The 21,095-nt window shown below is 50.2% G+C and overlaps 1 protein-coding gene across 1 annotated transcript; it reads left to right on the forward strand.

The window, feature by feature from the left end:
- The first annotated feature begins 3,570 nt into the window (after nt 1–3,570).
- On the forward strand, nt 3,571–5,710 carry FOXD1 (forkhead box D1). Its single transcript, XM_056112595.1, has one exon. The coding sequence runs from the start codon at nt 4,014–4,016 to the stop codon at nt 5,517–5,519; it is 1,506 nt and encodes a 501-aa protein (XP_055968570.1). The 5' UTR covers nt 3,571–4,013; the 3' UTR covers nt 5,520–5,710.
- The last annotated feature ends 15,385 nt before the right edge of the window (nt 5,711–21,095 follow it).

Consider the following 21,095-nt stretch of genomic DNA (forward strand, 5'->3'; position numbering starts at 1 on the left):
TCACTGTCACCGTCTCTGAGCTGTATGGACATCTTAAAGAGCGTTTTTCAATCCACCTTTCACACCCGATTGGGTGGGTGGGTTGGTGGGGGGGGGGGGGGGGGGAAGCACGGTGAACCAGAAATAGCGTCCTGGCCTTCTGTGGCAACCAGGCAGCGCTTCACACCCAAACCACCCCACAGCCACCGAGCACTCCAGCGCTCGCATCACAGAGCACCGCCACACTGGGCGCTCCATTTATTCCCGGGGGTGGGGCTGGAGCATCGTGCAGCGGGTAGGGCGTGTGCTTTTGCGTGCAGCATCCTATAGGGTTCCCCGAGCCCCATCAGAAGTGATCCCTGAGCGCAGTCTGGAGTAATCCATGAGCACAGTCAGGTGTGCCACTCCCCCCACCCCCACCCCAAAATACAATTTCTCCGGAACCCTGTGTGCCAATTTGGAAGTAATACTTCAGTACAGGCTCACGGAATGCTGCTTCAAGACGCCGAGACGCACGTCCAAAGGTCAAATCTCCGGTGGCGCTGGAGGTGCAGAGATAGTCTTGGTGTGCGCCTCTGGGAGGACTCCCCCCAAGTCTCCGCGAACTGGGCCCCTGGTCCTCACGGGGCGCTCTCGCTAGGGGCTCAGAGACCGTAGCGCAGCCCCCGTCACCGCGGTTCCCCCGAGCCCCGAAATCCCTAGCGAGCACCCCGGGGACTGCCAGGGCTTCCAAGTCGCCCGCGGGACAAACGTCGCCAGCAATCCTCGGGAATGTCCCCGCGCTAGAGGAGGAGAGTTGAGATCTCAAGGGAGGAAGGGAATAAAAGACCCAAAACTCCACACCCCGAACAAAAGAGCCTCCTGAAGCCCAGTGCCAGAGGACTCCGAGAACCCACTGGCCACACTCGCACCACGCTGGCGGCTCACGGAGCTCGGGAAGCCGCTTAGCGATGAGACGTGCAGGCGCCGCGCCGCCGCCAGGGGGCAGCCCTGCCCCGCGCCCGCGCCGCGCCCCACCCCGGCCCGGCCCGCGTCCCACGGGCTGGGCGAGCGGCCACCGGGCAGCCGCGGGGGTCCCCGACCCGCCGGGCGGAAAGCTGTCCTGTCGCTGGGACAGCCTGGAGGTCGTGCGAGTGGAGGCTTCGCAGCCTTGGCAGAGAGCTGTGTCAGAGCTCAGGGTAGGGTGGCACAAGGCAGAGCTGGGATTTCGGCGCCCGGGGAATTTCACCAGTTCGGAGCGAAACGTCTCCTACAAGTGCGTGTCGTTTAACCGGGACGCGATGCAAGCGCGATGTCCAAAAGTGATGAGACTTTTTTAGTAAGTCAAGATCACCCAAATCTCTCCAACACACGCTATACCCGCAGCGGTGCTCCTGCGCTGATGTTCCGCGAAGACCTTCAATAAATCCCGACCCCCCTTCCCCCTCCCTAGTTTGCCAGAAAAGAATTTGCCACGTTTTGCAAATGTTTCAAGGGACGCGCCCTTTAACCCCCTTTGGGGTGGGGGTGGGAGGGGAAGACCTGCAGGCAAAGTTACAAAACGCAACACAAAGTCAATCTCCCCGCTCTGGGCCAGACAAGTTCAGGGCGCTGGTAACACCCGCATGACCGCCGTAACTGATCGGCACAAGTAACTAATGGTCTGCAAACAAAGTCTTCCTCTCCGTTTCATCTTGAAATACCTCGCTGCACACCAACCCTCAGTTCAGCGAAAACCATGGTGTTTATTTAGATATCGACCGAGTACTTATAAAACTTAAACTTTGCAATGTAGAAGTGCACTCCTTGTTAAGGATGCCTGGCTGCATCAACAAAGCGATGTAATGCCTGATTAATAGTGCTGATTAATGTCGTCTCAGGTTAATTAAATGGCTCAGCCATATATCAAATGAAAGTCAATGAAAAATTATTTAGAAGTTGGAGGCGTTCTCATAGATCTTTGAAAGATCTATGATGAACTTTATGGGTCATTGCTAAGTATAATTGGTTGATAGCCGTCCTTAGCAACAAAAACTAGATTTAAAAAGAAGCCTTAGATGGAGTAGCAGTTTATTTTTAAAACTCTGTGATTGATAAGGGGAATAATAAAACTTTTTAAAACGTGAGACTGCTTGATCAATAACATGACCTCCACAGGGCAGCTGATGATTCTCTTTACAAGAAAGCCATTGATTTTCTCCTCTCAGTCTTGGTCAAATGGTCATTTTAATCAGAACACTAAACATTCATGGTCAGGTCCCTACTTCGAAATAGAAACATTTAAAGACAAAGATTCAAAAGGCATGGCTATGTGAAATCCTAGGCTTGCCAAAATAATTCATCTGAGTCCTTCACAAAGACAGGTATACTTGAAATAATGCATTTTAATTTTTTCCGTTGCCTTTTGACCTGAAAAGAAAAGCGGGTGGAACAGGACTTGAATCCTTGTGGTTCTTTTCATGGAAACATCGCATTAACATTTTGTAAGTTTCAGACTGCAATGAAAATCAAGATGTGCGATACTAGGAATAGACACGAATGTAAAGATGTGGTTCGTTCCCTTTCACCAGCTTCTATTGAAAATATGGAGTGAATTTTTTAAAAACGTCACCTTTTTTTACAAAGATTGTCTGAAAGGTTTTATTGATCATAGTAACTTCTATTATTAAGCCCACCAGAGTAGTGATTTGTTATGTAATACGTTATAGTAATTTCACATCCTGAGATTGCTATGAAGTGCTGATTAAAATATTCCTCTTGCGGGGAACTATGGTTCTAATTTTCCCAGTTAGGAAAGAACTTTTTGAGCCATTCCTTGGTGCGGTTTTTTTTTGGGGGGGGAGGGGTTATTGGAGTTTTCACTAAAGTTGCCTTTCTTTTCTGTATTCAATTACACACTTTGTTCCCACGAAATTTGCTAGATCCTCTCATTAGAGTCTTGGTTTAGTTGTCAACTTTCTAGACCCCTCAATTGCAGATAAGTGATTAAAACGCCAGCCTAAACTCATTTTTATTAACAGATGGCGGAAAACAAACGTTTCGGGTAAAGAAGCGAAAAGGACAGGGTAAGAGGTCAATAAACGATTACTGTTCTTAAACTGCGAGGGGGGTTGTCTCATCAAAATCTGACGCGGAGCCACTCATCCAATGGGGAGGGGGGTGGGCTAACCCCACAGACCACCGACCAAGGGGGGCGGGTTGGGCGGAGCAGGGGGGGTGTCTCTTCTCCGGATTGCCTGTCTTCTGAAGGCCCTCAAGTGCTCAGATCGTCGAGTCTCGGGCGAGCTGCTGAGGTTGGGATTGATGAGCTCGGGGCTGGGAACTGCTACTGCCCGCCCTGGGTGCAGCCAGCGCCGTGAGGCCTGAGCGGCGCGTCATCCGGAGCCCAGGCTCTCAGGCAGGGACCCGCGGGGGTCCTTTCTCCGCCCGGCGGGTGTCGGTCGCGGCCCCCTCCTGCGGGCGAACTTTCTCTCCGGAGCGGGGTCCCCTTCCTGGGCTTTCGGTCCCTTCCCTCGGCGGCAGCGCGCTGACGCGCACACCATGTGACAAGGCTCCTCCAGCTATAAGCCGCGGGAAGATCCGCCCCCTCCCGGACTCAGCCCTCGCCTCGCGGAGCTCGGGCCCGTGCTCTGCCCCTGTCCCGCACTCTCCCGGGGCCCCGACACTTGCACCCGCACACCCGGGGCTCCGCCACCACCCCCCTGCTCCACGGGGCCCGGCGGGCTGCGCTCGGGGCTGGTTAGGTGCCCCCGCCCGGGCCCGGGGGCTCGCAGCCGGAGTTACAAAGTCGCCGCGCGCACCCCGCAAAGCCGTGCCGCGGGGGGCGTGGACGGTGTGTGTGTGTGTGTGTGTGTGTGTGTGTGTGTGTGTGTGCGCGTGTGTGTAACGGGCAGCTCGGAGCAGCCGCGGCGCCCCCCACCCAGCGTGGCGCCCCCGCGCCCGGCCCAGCGCCGCCGCCGCCGCCGCCGCCGGGGACCTGAACCGGGGCGCGGCGGGAGCCCGGAGCCCCGCGCCCCTATGCACCGCCGCGCCGCCGCCGCCGCCGCGCCCCAGCTATGACCCTGAGCACGGAGATGTCCGATGCCTCGGGCCTCGCCGAGGAGACAGACATCGACGTGGTGGGGGAGGGCGAGGACGACGACGACGACGACGAGGAGGACGACGACGACGAGGGCAGCCCCCGGCCGGGTGGCCCCGCGCGGCAGCGGCGGCGGCGGCGGCGGCGGCGGCGCTCGTACGCCGGGGAGGACGAGCTGGAGGATCTGGAGGAGGACGAGGACGACGATGACATCCTGCTGGCCCCGCGCGCCGCGGGCTCCCCGGCGCCCCCGGGCCCGGCCCCGGCGGCCGGAGTCGGGGTCGGCGGCGCGGGCGGCGCGGGCTGCGGCGGCGGCGGCGGCGGGGGCGGCGGCGGCGGGAGCGGCGGCGGCGGCGCGGGCGGCGGCGGCGGCGGCGCGGGCGGCGGCGCCAAGAACCCGCTGGTGAAGCCGCCCTACTCGTACATCGCGCTCATCACCATGGCCATCCTGCAGAGCCCCAAGAAGCGGCTGACGCTGAGCGAGATCTGCGAGTTCATCAGCGGCCGCTTCCCCTACTACCGGGAGAAGTTCCCCGCCTGGCAGAACAGCATCCGCCACAACCTCTCGCTCAACGACTGCTTCGTCAAGATCCCCCGCGAGCCCGGCAACCCCGGCAAGGGCAACTACTGGACGCTGGACCCCGAGTCCGCCGACATGTTCGACAACGGCAGCTTCCTGCGGCGGAGGAAGCGCTTCAAGCGGCAGCCGCTGCTCCCGCCCAACGCGGCGGCGGCCGAGTCGCTGCTGCTGCGCGGCGCGGGGGGCGCGGGGGGCGCGGCGGACCCGGCCTCGGCCGCCGCCGCCGCCGCCGCCGCCGCCGCGCTCTTCCCGCCGGTGCCCCCGCCACCCCCGCACGCCTACGGCTACGGCCCCTACGGCTGCGGCTACGGCCTGCAGCTGCCGCCCTACGCGCCGCCCTCGGCCCTCTTCGCCGCCGCCGCGGCCGCCGCCGCCGCCGCCGCCTTCCACCCGCACTCGCCGCCCGCGCCGGCCCCGCCGCCCCCGCCGCCGCCGCCGCCGCCCCCGCCGCACGGCGCGGCCGCCGAGCTGGCCCGGACCGCCTTCGGCTACCGGCCGCACCCGCTCGGCGCCGCCCTGCCCGGCCCCCTGCAGGCCTCCGCGGCCAAGGCGGCCGGCCCGGGCGCCGCGGCTCTGGCGCGCTCGCCCTTCTCCATCGAGAGCATCATCGGGGGCAGCCTGGGCCCCGCGGCCGCCGCCGCCGCCGCCGCCGCCGCCGCCGCGCAGGCCTCGCCCGCGCCCTCGCCCGCCGCCGCCGCCGCCGCCCCGGCCGCTCCGGGCTCCGGAGGGGGCTGCGCGGCTCAGGCGGCCGCCGGCCCCGCCGCCGCGCTCACCCGCTCGCTCGTGGCCGCCGCCGCGGCCGCCGCCTCGTCCGTGTCCTCGTCCGCCGCCCTAGGGACGCTGCCCCCCGGGGCCGCCCTGTCCAGCGTGGAGACCTTTACCGCCCGGATTTCCAATTGTTAACGGCGCGCCCCGAGCGCGCGGGCCCAGGAGAAGGTAGGCGTCCCGGCTCCTCGGCCCACCTGGGCGGGTCGGGGCTGCGCCCGGCGCGGGCCCCGCAAGCCGCTCCCCCTCCGCGGGTCCTTTTCTCCCACCCCCTCACCGCCGCGAGTGGCCCCCGGAGACAGTTGGGCGACCGCCCGGGCGCGCTTTGGGGTTGGGTGACAGTATTCATGCGGAGTCGCCGTAGGCGGCGGCCCCGGCCCTCCTGGGGAGGAAGAAGGTGCGAGCGTGCGTTCTGGGGTCTGCCCTGCCCGGGCATCGGGGGCTTCCTTGACTTGGAGGAAATTGAACAGCAACAACAAATCTAAGCCCTTTTCGAGGTCTAGAGATTCTCAGGTTCAGGCGTTAAAGACTTCAAAAGGTTCAAACGAAGAAGAAAACAAAAGTAGAAAAGGTCCCGAAGAACGCCAGCCAAGCGATCCTTTTTGAGGACATTTGTCGGGTGTACTTTTTCGTGAGAAGGAAAAAATGATTTAAAATGTTTACAACAAGGAAAAAAAAGTTCAGATTATCCTTTCTTATTTTAACCTGTGTTTTGTATCATAATAGACACGCGGAATTTTAATTTTGTACTTACTGCGTATTCTTTACAGGAGTATTGTAAATTTTACTGGCGAACTGTTGTACGATTATAATGTAAGATTTTTACACTTTTTCAGAAATAAAATGCTTAATTTTCAAAGAAAATCCACCAAAATAATTGGATTCAGTGCCCCTTCTTAGTTTATGTTCTTTCCTGTTAATGTTTCTATGTGAAATGAGTAGAAGCCTGCGATAGGACAGACCTAATATTATTTTCAAAGAGAATTTAACAAAAGCTTCGTGCCATGTTTTTTCAGTTATGCTTTCTGAAGCCAAAACCATTGCAGGAGACCAGAAATTATTTTTAACTGACTACCAATAAATGAAGTTACTTTGGTATACGTTTTCAAATCTCTTCTACTCCATATCCAAGAGCCTTAAGGCTGTTTAAAATTGAAGCCATAGTAGTTCTAAGATAATAGAACTTTTATTTTTGAGCCTCTCACTTGATTTCATTTCCACACACGATTGAGCACAATAGTGTATCACTAAAAATCTTCTTTCATAATATTTTACTAGGATAGAAGCAACACAGCAAATAGTTCTGGTAACTTGCTTGAAATTAATAGAAAAGTTTTCAACAGAGATGATCATCAGATAAATAGGCTTAAAGCCCCAAATGAGAAAATAATTTACACATACAGTTAGTTGTATTTGAAAGCTCTGAAATTGAAAGCCACTATTTTCTCCACAGAAGCGATTCTAATATTATGTAAAGTCTTTATCCTAAAAGCTAACCTTAACATTCTAATTTTAGTCTAAATGAATAAATTAGAGTAAGAGTTTCAATTGGGGGTTGAATTTGCTTTTTAAAAAGAACAGAAAAGGCATCATGTGCTTATTAAACTAATTATGCAACTTAGGTGATATAGAATACTTTTCCCCAAAATTAAATTTTTTGATGAACTAGAAGTGGGCAATTTTTTAAAAAGTCGTAAAACTAGTTTTGATTACAGATGTAATTGTGGACTCCAAATAAAACCATGACATAGTAATATGTAGCAATTCTCAACCGATGGCCAAACTTCCAGGATATTCCAAAAGGGCCACAGGTGGAAATCGTATAAATGGGGGCAACAACATGAGTGTAGGGGGTCAACCGGTAGAAGAGAGGGGACCACAGGAAGGAAACAAGGTTGGGAGGAGCCCATGGTTGGAAAAAGATTGTGAAACACTGGCTTAAAAGCTTAATAGAGGTTAAGTCTGTTTATTAACATTTTCCAGATATTGCAGCAGCTGTATTTGCAGATTCAACCCAGCAGATTAAAGAAGTTTTTAGCAGTATTAGGCAGTGACATTCACTTTTCACGTCCTATCTTTTAGGGAGGAAAAAGGTGACAGCCTCAAAGTAAATTCTGGGTTTTTTTTTTTCCTGTGAACTGTTTGGGAGAGATTAAATAAGAGTTCAAAGTAAATACTTGGCTCCTCAATTGGCCACTAAATAGATAGATACAAATTGAAAATGCAATTAGAACAAAATCTTAGGTGCAAATGTGACTGTTACTCTTCGCCTGCCTCTGAGTGAGCATCCATAATGCAGAGATCTGAAAGTAATTATAAGAGAGCCAGTAGAGGGAATAATCCGGCAACATCGTTACTCTTATTTACTTCATGTTAGTTGCCCCCAAATAGGCCAGCCCCGGTCATCAATGTTCAGATTTCTGCATGTTTCAAAAAGTGCTGGGTCCGGCTCCTCCATCTTCCAGGCTGTCAGTGCCTTTAAGAGACTAGCAAGGTGGCCCAGGTCAATCCCACACAGGCGTCCTGACTCTGGTCTGGAGCTGGGTGAGTGGGGGGCATGCCTATCAGGTGCCACGGCATCAGAGAGCCTTGGAGCTCTGCTCTCAGGTCCTGCGAGTTGAGTTCCTCACTCTCCCAGTTTGGGGTTATAGCTGTCAGTTTTGCTAGCCCTGTGGGCCTAGCCATAAGGTGATCTTGCTTGGTGAGGGGCCATGGGCTGGGTGATGTCAGGGCTGTGAGAAGTGGGGGCTGTGGGTCACTCGGTCAGGGCCTTGGGCCAGCCAGTACTGGGCTCTGGGCCTGGGACCCCTCAAGCCAGGAGTGCGCCCCGTTAGGCTGCAGTCCAGCAGGTGCTGGAACAAAGGCCTCCGGGCGCTGGACTCCCTGGCCTTTGATGGGCCAGGCCGGCTCCTCCGGGGCTCCTCATTGGCATGCAAATCTAGCTCTGGCCCCCTTTTCTTTGAAGGCCAACAGAAGGATGTTTGTATGTTTGTAAGGACAGGCCTGCTTAAACAAGCCTTCCTCAATAGGCTAGGTCTTGAAAAATAAACCCGTTGGACAAACATTGGCCACCAGCTCTCCTCCTGCCAACTACAAAGTGTGGATTTGCTACAACTCATTAACCCGGAGCTTTTCTCCCCTTCTCCTTGTTTCTCTGCTCATCAAACGCCCCCAGAGAGCCCCGGAGACAAACTAGCACGCTGAGGGCGAGGGCACAGTCGGGAGGGACTTGCAGTTAATAGGGAGAGGGATCTATCAGGCTAATGGCTCAGGCCGCTCCCAGAGCAGGACCACACAAAAAGGAACCTCTCCATTCAGGGCTCTGTTGTGCGGAGGTTTAATCTGCTGCTCGGTGCAGCCGGAGCTCTCCAAGGCCAGGGCAGCACCGCCCTGATGGATGGAGCTGCTCCGTGTACCACACAGGGTGTCACGACCCCACATCGGTTCTGGGTAGATTTCTGCTTCTTTTTTTTTTCTCCACTGAGTAATTATTTATTTAAAAACAGAATCTAGCTCTTCTGCTTCAAAACAACTTTCCTGAGTAATTATTTTATTTATTTAAAAACAGAATCTAGCTCTTCTGCTTCAAAACAACTTTTCCTTCTATTTTCACACTGTACATTTATTTAAGAGGTACCTCTCTTCTTAAGAGAAAATTAAAAGGTATTGGAGAGGGAACAGGAAAACTTTGGGAGCTGCCTGTGCTTGTTTTGCTTAGTCCATTTAACCCTTATCTCTGTCCATTGGCCCTTCCTGCCCAAATTTGCTGGTACTGAGACGGAAACACTACCTACATCTATTATGGGAATTCTTGCAGTCAACGTGTAAGCATCCATCTGGGGAAATTTTTTTCTGCTCATCTCCATTTTTTTTGGGTTCAGTTTTGTGTTTAAACTCACCAATGCGTCCTGCAGTATGTCCTCTGGGAGAGCTGGGGGAGGTGGTTATTCTGCTGGAAGGTGATTATTTTGATGGGATACCAGCCTGTGTCATTTATTAAAGGCTGTCGAGGCCCTGGTGAGACTGTGCCTGTTTTTGTTTTTCTCTCTCAGGCTCCGGTGGCTCTGATTTCCTTGCTTGACCAAGGACCAAGCTTGGAGCAGCTAACGGTGTTATTACAAGTGCCACTGAGGGGCAGGGAGTTGATCTTACTAGCCCCAGCCAGGAATGAGACACACTCGTTTCAGTCTTAAAACTGCAGCACTGGCTGTACATTTAGCTCACACCTGTTTTTATTACTGACAGGAAGGTAATTTGGGAGCAACTGAAAGGTCCTATTAGCATCAAACTCAATCCAGAAGGAAACTCTGCCCAGGAACCACCCTTGTCTCTCTGGATTCATTTGGTGGTGGTGGTGGTGGTGGTGGTGTGTGTGTGGGGGGTGGTGGTGAGGGGTGGTTAGCAAGGGACTAATGGAGATCGCAGGGGCCCTGGCCCTTTATGAAACACCACTGGACAGACCGGGCCTGCAGTGCACAGAACGTGTGAGCCCAGCACTGGCAGTCCCTTTTCTCATCTCCGTGGGGTTCCTGGTGGTGCAGCTGGGTCGCAGGCACGCACGCACACACACAGGCGTGCGTGCACACTTAGATGCCACTTGCCCTCTGATTTTGTAATTAGGCACATGCTTTCTGTCGGCGAATGCTTTTGGTGTCACGGCCAGTGAAACATGGTGTGTTTATAGGGACACAAATGTAAATGTGTAAATATGTTTAGTGTAAAATCTGGCCCTTCGACTTTAGCAATAAATACCCTGCCAAGTCGGATACGATTACATTTGACAGAAAGATGGAGAATCTGATCATGACCAGCTGCTCTGGGCTCTTCAGGGCTTGTACTTTCCCAACTGAATTCGCTTCTCAGATAATTTCTCTGCATGTCACAGCTCTGCAATTACATCTTTCCCTTGATGTGGACTGGGGCTAGAGAAAGAGTACAGTGAGTAAGAAACTGGCTTTATTCTTGGCCGACCTGGATAAGCTTCCCAGGACCTGCCAGGTGCGATTGCTGAGCACAGAGCGGGGACTAAGCCATGAGCACCGTCAGGTGTGGTCTCCCGTCCAAAAAGATGGTGAGCTCCTGTTCTGCTTCTATAATTTCCCTCATCCTAATCGTTAACCACATTAACCTTAAATACTTTATGAGTTGCACTAAGTTTTACAAAACAAACATTTTTAGGCAGGTAAATCCAAACCACTTTTAATACAGGTGATATGGCCAGTGTCAGATCAAGCAGCTGATTTTACCAGGGCCAGAAACCCTTCCATGTCTCTTCCACACAGTAACGTTCCAAAGGACTTTCATTAATATTCCCTCAACTACCTTGTGAAATAGTTCAAGCGTTATTGCTGACCCCATTTTACAAATAAAGACATCAAGGCTCTAAAGATATGAAGTGACATGCCCAAGGTCATAGCTACTGGGACATGAGCATTTAAATCCCACTTTTGTCCCATTACATCATGTTGCCACTTTGTTGCCATTGTGATTTATTAAGCACCCACCATGGCAGGGTGATTGCCTTTGAGTTCACCTTATAGGGCCATTTATTTCCTAGACACATTTTTGCATTCTTTCTAGACCCTCTTCCTTACCACACCATTTCAGTCTTCCCAGAGAAAAATGCTACAGCCCTTTGGTTTAGATGCTCTTAGAATCCACAACTAATTATTTTAGATACATCAGCTTTCTCAACATAGTAATTCTGGAATGCACCAACCCCCAATACTCTTCACACCACAGTTTTTTCTTTTGTATCTCTCTCTCTCTCTCTCTCTCTCTCTCTCTCTCTCTCTCTCTCTCATGCATACACAGACACACACAATTACCTTTCCACCTTTGCACAATTTTTTCCCTTTCTGCTGCTTAATTCCCTGATCTTTCAAATAGAACCAGGTGCTAAGCAGGTCTTTATAACCAGACTTAGGGTCATATCTTCCTTCCCCACATGGAAAAAAAAGGAGAATATGTCATTGTTAACTGGTTTAACATTTAATGAGAAAACAAAGCTCTTCTAATTTTTCTTAGAATATGCACACCTTTATACCCCCTCTGGACATCCTCTTAAAGAGGTCACCGTCTCTGAGCAAGAGTTGTCTGTGGCTGGAGCTGGTTCTTTTAGTCCCAGCACAATTCATTCAGTACATTGAGGGGCCACTTCACTAGGGACTTCACCTGCCTGGCCAGAAATCGCCATAAAATGCTCTGGGGGTAGGGACAGACGGACTTCCAGACCACAGACTTGAATCAAGCCCATTCCCTTCATGAGTAGCTCAGCCTTTGCACTCACCAGAAGCTCCTTGGGCACTGGCTAGACTTCGCAAGACACCAGGCACACCGGGGCCACTGCTTCATCCGTGCTGCCCAGTGCTGGATCCCGTTGAATCAGAGCTGCAGACTGCAAAGAAAAAGCAGAGACTAATCTTCCCAAGGGAAGTGCTTCATGAAACAGTGTGAGCTATCTTGTGGAAAGATGGTTTTTAAAAATCAGAATTAAAAATAACCTCTACACTATAAAAGATAAGAAGCCATGGTTGGGAGAATAGTGGCCAGTAATAAGCTTAATTTTGAGAACCTGGAAATCTCTGATTTTGAGTGTGAAATTAGGAGATGGCCTGGAAGTCTATTTTTCTATTCTTAGTGACTATTTTTCAAGATAGGTATTTCCTGGAACATGGGGATGCCACAGGAGAACTCATCTGTTAAGCAGAAAGCAAGGTGGATGAATGATGTTGATAGATCAGTGCGTGGGTGGAGCACCAGAACAGCATCAGCAAGACAAGATGGGAGAAGATGGACCCAGGGGCCTGGCTGGGTCTCTCTGTCCCAGAGGGAGCCAGGCACGGACTAAGAGTTCCTCCAATTTGCAGCTGGTCAGTCAGAGACCAACCTCCCCCCTGCCCCCCCCCACCAGGGTACTTGTTGAGAGAGGCCAATCCAGGCAGAAAGAAGCTGCTTTGCATACTCATGTAGGGGTTTCTGTTAAGATAGCTAAAAGGCTGATATTTTCAGCAAAGGAAGTGACACATATTCTGAAAAGGCAATATTGAAGAGTTACATCACGAGTGAAAAGTAATGCGGATCTCTATTTTTATCCTTACTCATAAAGTCATATACATAACCAACATATAACCAGCAACTTATTTTGTTATATGATTATAAAGAGGAAATATAATAAAAATCAGAGGGGAAAGACCTAAAGCTTACAACAGAAGATAGAAGACTAAGTTGAAATGAACTGCTGATCAATATTTACATTCACAGTTTCTTGAGAATGAGGGGAATGGATTATGAGAGTCAAATAAGACAATTTATGTGGACATGGTTTGGGAGATAGTAAAACATACACAAATGTATAGAATGATGATTCCCTTGTGGCTTCCTTCCCACATCTTTTTTGGTTTGGGGCCACACCCGGTTGTGCTCAGAGCTTACTCTTAGCTCTGCAATCAAGGATCACTCCTAGCAGGGTTTAGGAGACCATATGGGGTGAGGGTGGGTAGGGGTGGGGTGCGTGGGATTAAGCACATGTCCACTGGTGCAAATCAAGCTCCTTACTTGTACTATGGCTAAGGTCCCCCTTCCTACATCTTTATTCTTCTACAAAGGAGAAGAAAACATTCTAAACTTCCAGGTACACTGAAATTATTAAGTTGGTAGCAGTCTTTGAAGATTTAGAAAAACTCACCTTCCTGTAAAATTCATATTCTGTGAAACAAATTGTTGCTTAACCCCTTTTAGAAACAAGGAGGAGGAAACAGTGTTTCCTTTAACTGTAGGCAGATGTATATTTGGACAGATAACTTTCTCCTCTCTTCTAAAGTAAACAAACCAATGGAGTCTTAAACCCACTCTTCTCAGCTCTTGCTGGATTTCTTTTTTCCTAGTCACTTATCTCCTGTTCATCTCTTTAACCTCTAAGCTTTGGAAAGTGGGATTAGTCTGCAGTATTTATTGAGCACCTGCTACATTGCAAATCCTTTTATTCCTGCTTATATATGAAACAAATGCGAGAATTCCTTCCACAGAGCCACCTCTAATAACTTAAGGATACACACATGGAAGGAGGGAAGCAAGCTGCTGACACAATGGGGTGGTGGAAGTAGGGAAGATAATTTAAAATTTTTCTTCTTTTAAGAGAACCTTAAAAAAATATTGGTAGTGTAAAACCCAAATGAAGTTTTGACAAGAGTTTTCTAGTGTAACAGCTCGCCTCAGTCACCAAAGCGCCTGTATGATACGGCAGAACTTAACTCCAAGTTCCTCCACACACAGCGCCAAGAATCAGAATTTCCTTCCAACTTCTGAAGGTTCTTTATTCACAGGTTCCCTACTAATCTCCCTATTAATCGAACACTTTGCAGTTAGTTTTTCTCCTGGGAAGAACTGAAGAGGAGGAGGAAGAGGAGGAGGAGGAGGAGGAGGAGGAAGAGGAGGAGGAGGAGGAGGAGGAGGAGATGGTGGTGGAGGAGGAGGTGGTGGTGGAGGAGGATGGTCTGTGCTTAGGATCGTCACAAAATGCTCCTCCTTCTGTGAAGTGAGAGTGACCTGCCTGGGTGGATTTATGTTCACACTAATCAATGAAGAGTTAAATATGGGGACCGGGTGGAAAAGCCCTAGCACACTTTCTCCCTGTGCTTTAACATTTGATTGAAAAGCTAGGGCAAGCTTGAAAACAATGCCCAGTATATCTTCTCACATTTGAAAATAAATGGCCAAGTAAATGTTTTCCACTTACAGCAAGTGTAGTGGCATGGATGCACAAACTCGGGGAGTGCAGCTTTTAGAGATTTTAGATCGGGGCCATTGCATCTGCACTTTTTCCTGCACGCAGCTCAAGCACTGACTTCACCCTTGAGTTGTCATCGCCCAGGAACAGAGAGGGCAGCTCACCAAGCGTGAGTCTTGTTTTCTTCAAAAACAACCAGGGGTAGAGAGGACAAAAATAAGTGCTGGTGTTTCTGCGTTCTGTTTTTTTTCCATTTGAGGAATTTAATATTTCTTTGCCTTCCTCCTCTTTCCCTCTTTGCTCTGCCCCCCCCATCTGTATATATAGCAGGACCCCAGCAGCCCACCTACCCCCACCATATCTTCAGAATTATGTGGGACAAGATCCTGTGTTCCAGAGAGTTGGTGGGTGCTGAGTTGTTATTGTAACTCTAGTCTGTAACTAAAGCTCTGGCATGTAATAAATCTCTCCCCAAAGACTTTTGGATCTTTGATTTGAAAAATCGGATTCCTTTTGTGGAAACAGTTGACAGGAACCCTAAAAGGATTAGTTGCATTCCACATAGGATAATTTTTACTGGCAACATTTTGAAACGATTTTCGTCCCTTTCAAACCTTTAAACAATAAAAAATGATCCAAGGAGAACTCGTATTGTTTTGCCTTTGTCTGCGGATCCATTCACTGCCTGCGCCCACATCTCGATTAGGGTTTTGACAGGGTGTTTGCTCCCGAGCAGCGCCCCAAAATGAATTTCTGATCGCCCGCCCTTCCCTTCTTACGGGATCCCTTACCTCCTTCGCCCAGGGGCGCCGCCGCGTTTTCCCAGAGTCGGCCCCTGGAAGGAAGCGGGAGCCAGCGCTTTGCCCGGCGGTGGCTCCGGCTCTGGGAAAGGGGGCGCAGGGGGACGCCGGGGGCAGCGCTCCGAGGGCCGGAGGGCACCGCTCCCCGGAGACCCTCCCCGCAACCGAGGCGGAGCTAAGCGCGGGCGGCCAGGCGCTCTCGGACCAACCGCCACCGAACCCGCACTCTGGGTCCGAGGCCGCGGGCGAGTGGGTGCCAACGCGGAACCTAGTTGCTTCTCTTCCTTCGTGGCCCCCGCAGCCCCGAAGCCCGGAGCCGACTGCCCAGCCCCGGGAGCCTGCCCGGCCACGGGCGCCGCCGTCCCCGCCTCCCCGGCCTCGCTCTGTTTGTTTGGTTGTCAGCGGACTTATCAGAAGCTTAGCCCGCCGGACGATCTGACCTGCCCGGGGCGCTCCGGCGGCTCGGCCCGGGCTTTCCGCTCTGTTTTTACACCTGCACAAACTCCACCGCACTCCCCGGCCTGATTTATAGCCCAATTAAAGGTCCAGTGTTCTCCGAGCCACCCGCGCGGCTCCCCTCCCCGCCTCTCGGCGGGCGCAGGAATGCGCCGGGCCCGGCCCCTGGGCGCCCGCACCCCGCGAGTCGGGACCCCGCGGGCCGGCTGGGCGGGAAGGCCGCGAGCGCAGGACGCACCCGGCCCGAGCCGGCTCAGGGTTCGGGCGTCGGGCGGTGCTAGTGCCGGGCTGGGGGCGCTGCGGGCGGCGGCCACGTGGCGCGGCCGGAGACACCAGGCCCGGCGCGGACCCGCGATCCCCGCGGCCGCGCCCACCCGGGCCCTCTAGGGGTCCCGTCCGCGTCTCCCCCAGCGCCGAGCGAGCGGGTGGCAGCCGAGCGTGGGCGCGGGCGAGTCTCCGCCGCCGCCTCCTTTTCGGACTTCGCTCTGCAGGGAGCGTGAGCGGCAACCCAACCGACTTGCGTCCGCCCAAGCCAGCCGCGGCCCCGTTCCCTCCATCAGTCCACTTTTCTAATTAGACTAATTAGGGGGGCTTGGGGAGGATCGCCGGGCCGGGGGACTGAGACGCCGAGGGATGGTGAAAAGGGCCCTGAATGGGCCGCGCCGGGGGCCACGCGAGGGCGCGGAGACCCATTCAGCACCGAGTCGCAGTGGCTACATTTAAATCCTAGCCGTTGAAAAGAGGCTCGATTAAAACGCTGCGGGCACTCATGCCACCCTGCACTTCTCTAATTAAAGGATCCCGCGGCGGGACCGGGGACTCCGTGGTGCCTGCACACACAGGGCGCGCAGCCGTTGCTCTCCGCCCGGGCACGCTGCGCGCTTCCTTCCCGCACACAGAAGGCGGCCGCCCGCCCACCTGTTGCCCGTCCTCGCTCGCTAGCCCACCCAGCCCCGTGTCCACGCAGCGCGCAGAGAAGCGGGGCGCTGGAAGAGAGAGGGGGTACAATCAGAGTCAAGGCTCTCAGCTCTGTCTTCCTGTAGGAAAGTATAACGGGGTACCCCCCACTTTTCTTTTTGTGATGAGGGTTTCATACTTTTCTCTCCATCTGTCTTCCGCATTTCTCACACCGTGTCTGCAGCATGACCCCCACTCCCTAAAAATAAACACGCGGAGGAATGTCTCAGTTCAGCATCTGGGACGGCGAGTGTCAGGTGTCCGCCCCATCTTGGTGCCACTGCTGCTCAGTTCTTCACTTGCCCGCTTGCCGTCCTTTGTCCTTTTGTCACTAGTTTTGACTTCTCTTATAAAGAAAAGTGAGTGCATTGAGCACCTGACCTGAGCCTCCATAGTCTTCCTCTGCTTCCCAGCCCAGCCCCAGACATTCCTTCGGGAGGAATTCAGCCTCGGGCTCCACTCAGCGACCCAAGCAAGCTGCTGATTCTGACCCCAGGGCTCAAATATGTGAACGCACATTTTTCTATATCTTTTTTTAAGGGGTTAGAAGGGAAGACCCCCCAAAAACTAGACTTTAGGGAAGGAAGAGAAAGAAACGAAAACCTGGAGGCAGGGGTCAACCACTGATTTCTTGTATGTGTGTGGGGTGGTTCATTCATTTTCTTGGTGAGAAAATGGTCTATTTCTATCAAAATTTGAAACATATTTTTGCCCTAGAATAAAGGTGACCAAGAGGGTCTGGTCACACACAGATACACACACAGACACACACACACACACACACACACATAGACACACACACACACACCCTCCTAATCCTTCTTTTTGGAACAGAGCCAGATATACAAGGAAATATCATCAGGTCACTGTTCTTGATCTTGTTAATTTAGAAAATGGAAGCTCAGCAAAAGATGCTATTAACTAAATGTCAACCCACAGCATGCAAAATTCCTTGGATCCAAACTTTAAAAATAAAAATAAAATGAAAGATGTCACGTGAGTGAAAAGAATCATGGAATTTTTAAAGGCCTAAACAGATCGTAATAGAGTTTTATTACTTCCACACCCTGCTTCACAATATTATAGCTTCACAATAACAGCTACAATATGCATGGCACTGCACATAAATCTAATTCGTTTAGGAGCTGGAAGGACAGAGAAGAGGAAAGGAATGAGAAAAGCAGTTTACTTGCATTGCGGGGAAAGTATAATTTGCAGCATTAAAACATTCCTGGAAACTTGGAAATAAAAATACCCAAATTTTTAGTGTTTGTCTGTGATTTTCTCATCAAACCTCTTCTTTTGGGGTTGGTTAGTAATTTAAATTTAAATTTAAGAATAATATAGTACAACAAAGCTCAACTCCTACATCTATACCTGGGTGGATTGTACACATATCTACACACCTATATATGTAACCATAACTCTGTTAAATGATGAACACCCCAGAAAGGTTACCCAGGTTTCTTTCCAGACAATCCCCTCACCACCTCACCACCAACCACTGTTCTCATTTTCGGTCCACAATAGATTGGTTTTAAATGTTCTTGAACTTTATATAAAAGAAGTTTATACGAATTGTATGGTCTGTGATGTCTTTTGTTTTTGAGATTTATCTGCTCAAACTTCTATTTATAAGCAATACAAATAGCAGGTCAGTTTATCTAGGTAAAAAGTGGGAAGGCAAACATTGGAAAGTGTTACCTTACTCTAAAATTTTAAACAAACTAAATTAAATTTAAAACAATCTCCCCTAAATAAAAGAAAAAGACTCTTCCAAACCTCCCCATACACTTTATTATCAGCCAGTAGAGACAATTTTCGGATGAATAAACTGATGAGCAAATAAAATGAAATGTTTTACTCAGGGTAACTGTTTAGTGGCATTATTTTCCAGATGCAGTTGTGCATTTAGGAGGAGCGCGCAGGAGCGCCTGCTGACCAACCCACCTCAGTCTGTTGCCTCTGGATGATCTGTCCTTCTCGCCACATCAGCCTCTAGTCCAGGAGTGCTCGGGCCTCCTCACTGAGAAAGGCCTGAGAGTGAAGGGGAAAGTTGGTTGCATCCAATTTATCTTACCTCGCCTTTGCTAACCCTTAGAGCAACAGCAAGCACATTTGACATTCCGTTGGAAAGCCTTCATTTTGCAGCTAACCTAGCTGACCCCATAGGTCTATAAGCCATCCCATCTGTGACTTCTGGGCCAGGCCAGTTCCCTTCTCTAGAAATGAGAGCAGTACAGCAAACCTGCAGGAATGTGACTGTTTCCTGCCTCTGTCCCAGCTGCCCAGTCCTCCAGCTGCAAAGGCAGCTCTCCCTGGAGTTCTGTCTGTGGTGGCCACCAAAGACAAGCCTCCACCCCCCTGCTCAGACCAGTGCAGCCTGTCTCTAGCTCTCTGCCCAAGTACAAACCAACTGAGTGTAGACTGGATGACTCGTTCCCCTCAGAGGGATGGCACTTTTAACTCTGGGCATGTGGGCATATTTGTGCCAAGGGAAATTATGAGTCCCGGTGGGAGGGACAGAAGTGAGATTTTGACTGCTTATTTCTGCACATGGGTAAATTAAAAAGTAGGAAGCATACCCATGTATTATTTTGAATCCAAAAATGAATATAAAAATAAGTGTTTTTATGCATGGGATGGTAGAGTGAAGACTAAAGTCATCCCTATCGAATTATCTTAGCGTCAGTTATATGTATGAGTCAGTTACTTATTTTACAAAAATAAGTAAAAGAACTATACTCCTAGTAGAATAGCTCTAGTGGTTTTTTGTTTGTTTTTGTTTTATTTGCTTTTTTGGGGTCATACCCAGTGATGCTCAGGGGTTACTCCTGGCTTTTGCACTCAGGAATTACTCCTGGCAGTGCTTGGGGGACCATATGGGGTGCCGGGGATCAAACCCGGGTCGGACGCGTGCAAGGCAAATGCCCTATCTGCTGTACTATTGCTCTGACCCCCATAGAATAGCTCTAGTGGTTTTGTAAAAAATAGCAATACTATCAAATTCTAGCAAGGAGAAATGTGATTTCTAATCTATTATTGGCGTGAATATGAAATGGTAGGGTCACTGTGGAATACAGTTACAAAATGAAATATGCGCAAGTATTCTAAGTACACAACCCAGCAAACTTACTCTAGGGTATTTATCCCAGGGAAATAAAAGTTTATGTTCATAGAAAAAATATGTACCCAAATGTTCCTAACAGCTTTATTAGTAGTAGGAGAGAGTTGGAGGGGGATTATAAGGGGAGGAAAGAGGAGGAACTTGTCCTTCAAAGGGCAAGGCTCTTGGGGCCATTCATACACTGGAATACTACTCAGAAATTAAAGGGAAACAACTTTGATGCTATCAACAAATTGGATCTCAAGGTATTTTTCTTAAAGAGAAAAATGTCAACCCCCAAAATGATTGTTTCCGGATGATTCTAGTCATATAATGTTATATTATGTTGGAGGAGGGGTGCACAGCTGGTGGCCCTCAGTGACCATACCCAGCTCTTACACTCAGAAACCACACTTAGCTCTGTGCTCAGGATCACACCTGGTGGTTCTGAGAGGACTCTATGCGAGGTATCAGGATTCAAATCAGGATTGTGACTAGAGCTACGTGCTAGGTACCTTAACCTCTGCACCATCTCTCCAGCACCTATATATCATTCTTGAAATGGGAAAACTATAGAGATGGAGACAGATTGGTGGTAGCCAGGCAAATGCAGAAGAGGGCCATGTGTAAAGGGAAGTGGGAGGTGTTTCCTTCAAAGGAAAGGAAGAATCTCTACATAAAATACAGTCTCAGAGTCCTAACACAACCCAATAAATGCATGAAGAATGGCAAAGGTCAAACACATGCTCTCTTTATAGCCTATTAATCTACTTAACACCATTCTATAATGTCAATTTCCTGGGTTGGATATGGTAGTGTAGTTAGTTATATAAAATGTCAGTATTGGAGGAAACTGAGTGAAGGGGGGCATGGAACTCTTTGTAGTATTTTTTTCAACTTCCTGTGAGTCTATAATGATTTCAAAGTAAAAGTAAAAACAAAAATATAAATGAACCACCAACCAGTGTCTCAATAGTACTCTCTACTGATGACAAGGACTTTCACTGGCTGATTTCTCATAATTAATAGTGATGATGAATTTAGCCCTGTGCTTGCAACAGTTATTTTATAAGCAATGTTTAAAATAATGACCATTTAAAATTATATTGTACAGTTAGAGGCTCAATGCTGTAGACTTTTGGAACATAAAAAATATTAAACATTCTTTCCTAAAACACTTTTCTTTGAGAATGGATTTAAAATTTGCAGCTAACCAGTGGTCATTGAGAATCTAATATAGTGAATAAAGCAGCTGACCAAGTTGGCTGGGTCAAACAGTTCTAGGAAAACCAAGGTATTATTAGAGAGTTATCCTCACCTCCAAAATGGTTACAATGAGAGTTCTGACAAATTTCTTAGGAATCATAATGTCATTGGGACAGGTTGGCCTCCAGGAAGAAAGCACCTAGAAGGAAACACCCCTCTGTACATGTATGTAACTTCTACTTCTGTCTGGATAGGAGGGATTAGGCCTCACCCAATGATACTTCAGACTTACTCCTCTCTTGCTCAGTGCTTGCTACTTGGGAGGCTGGGGAAGGGGAGGAATATGTGGGGAGACGGGATGGGGGGATAGTAATCCAACCAGGGTCCACTGAATGCAAGGCAAGTACCTTAACTAGCTCTCTGGCTCTTGCATATGTTTACGTTCTGATGAAAGTTTAAAA

The sequence above is a fragment of the Sorex fumeus genome, unplaced genomic scaffold, assembly GCF_029834395.1.
Source record: "Sorex fumeus unplaced genomic scaffold, SorFum_2.1 ptg000018l, whole genome shotgun sequence".
Classification (NCBI taxonomy): domain Eukaryota; kingdom Metazoa; phylum Chordata; class Mammalia; order Eulipotyphla; family Soricidae; genus Sorex; species Sorex fumeus.

What these genes read in the sequence shown, in the direction of transcription:
- FOXD1 (XM_056112595.1), top strand. Translation starts at nt 4,014, where the DNA reads ATGACCCTGAGCACGGAGATGTCCGATGCCTCGGGCCTCGCCGAGGAG.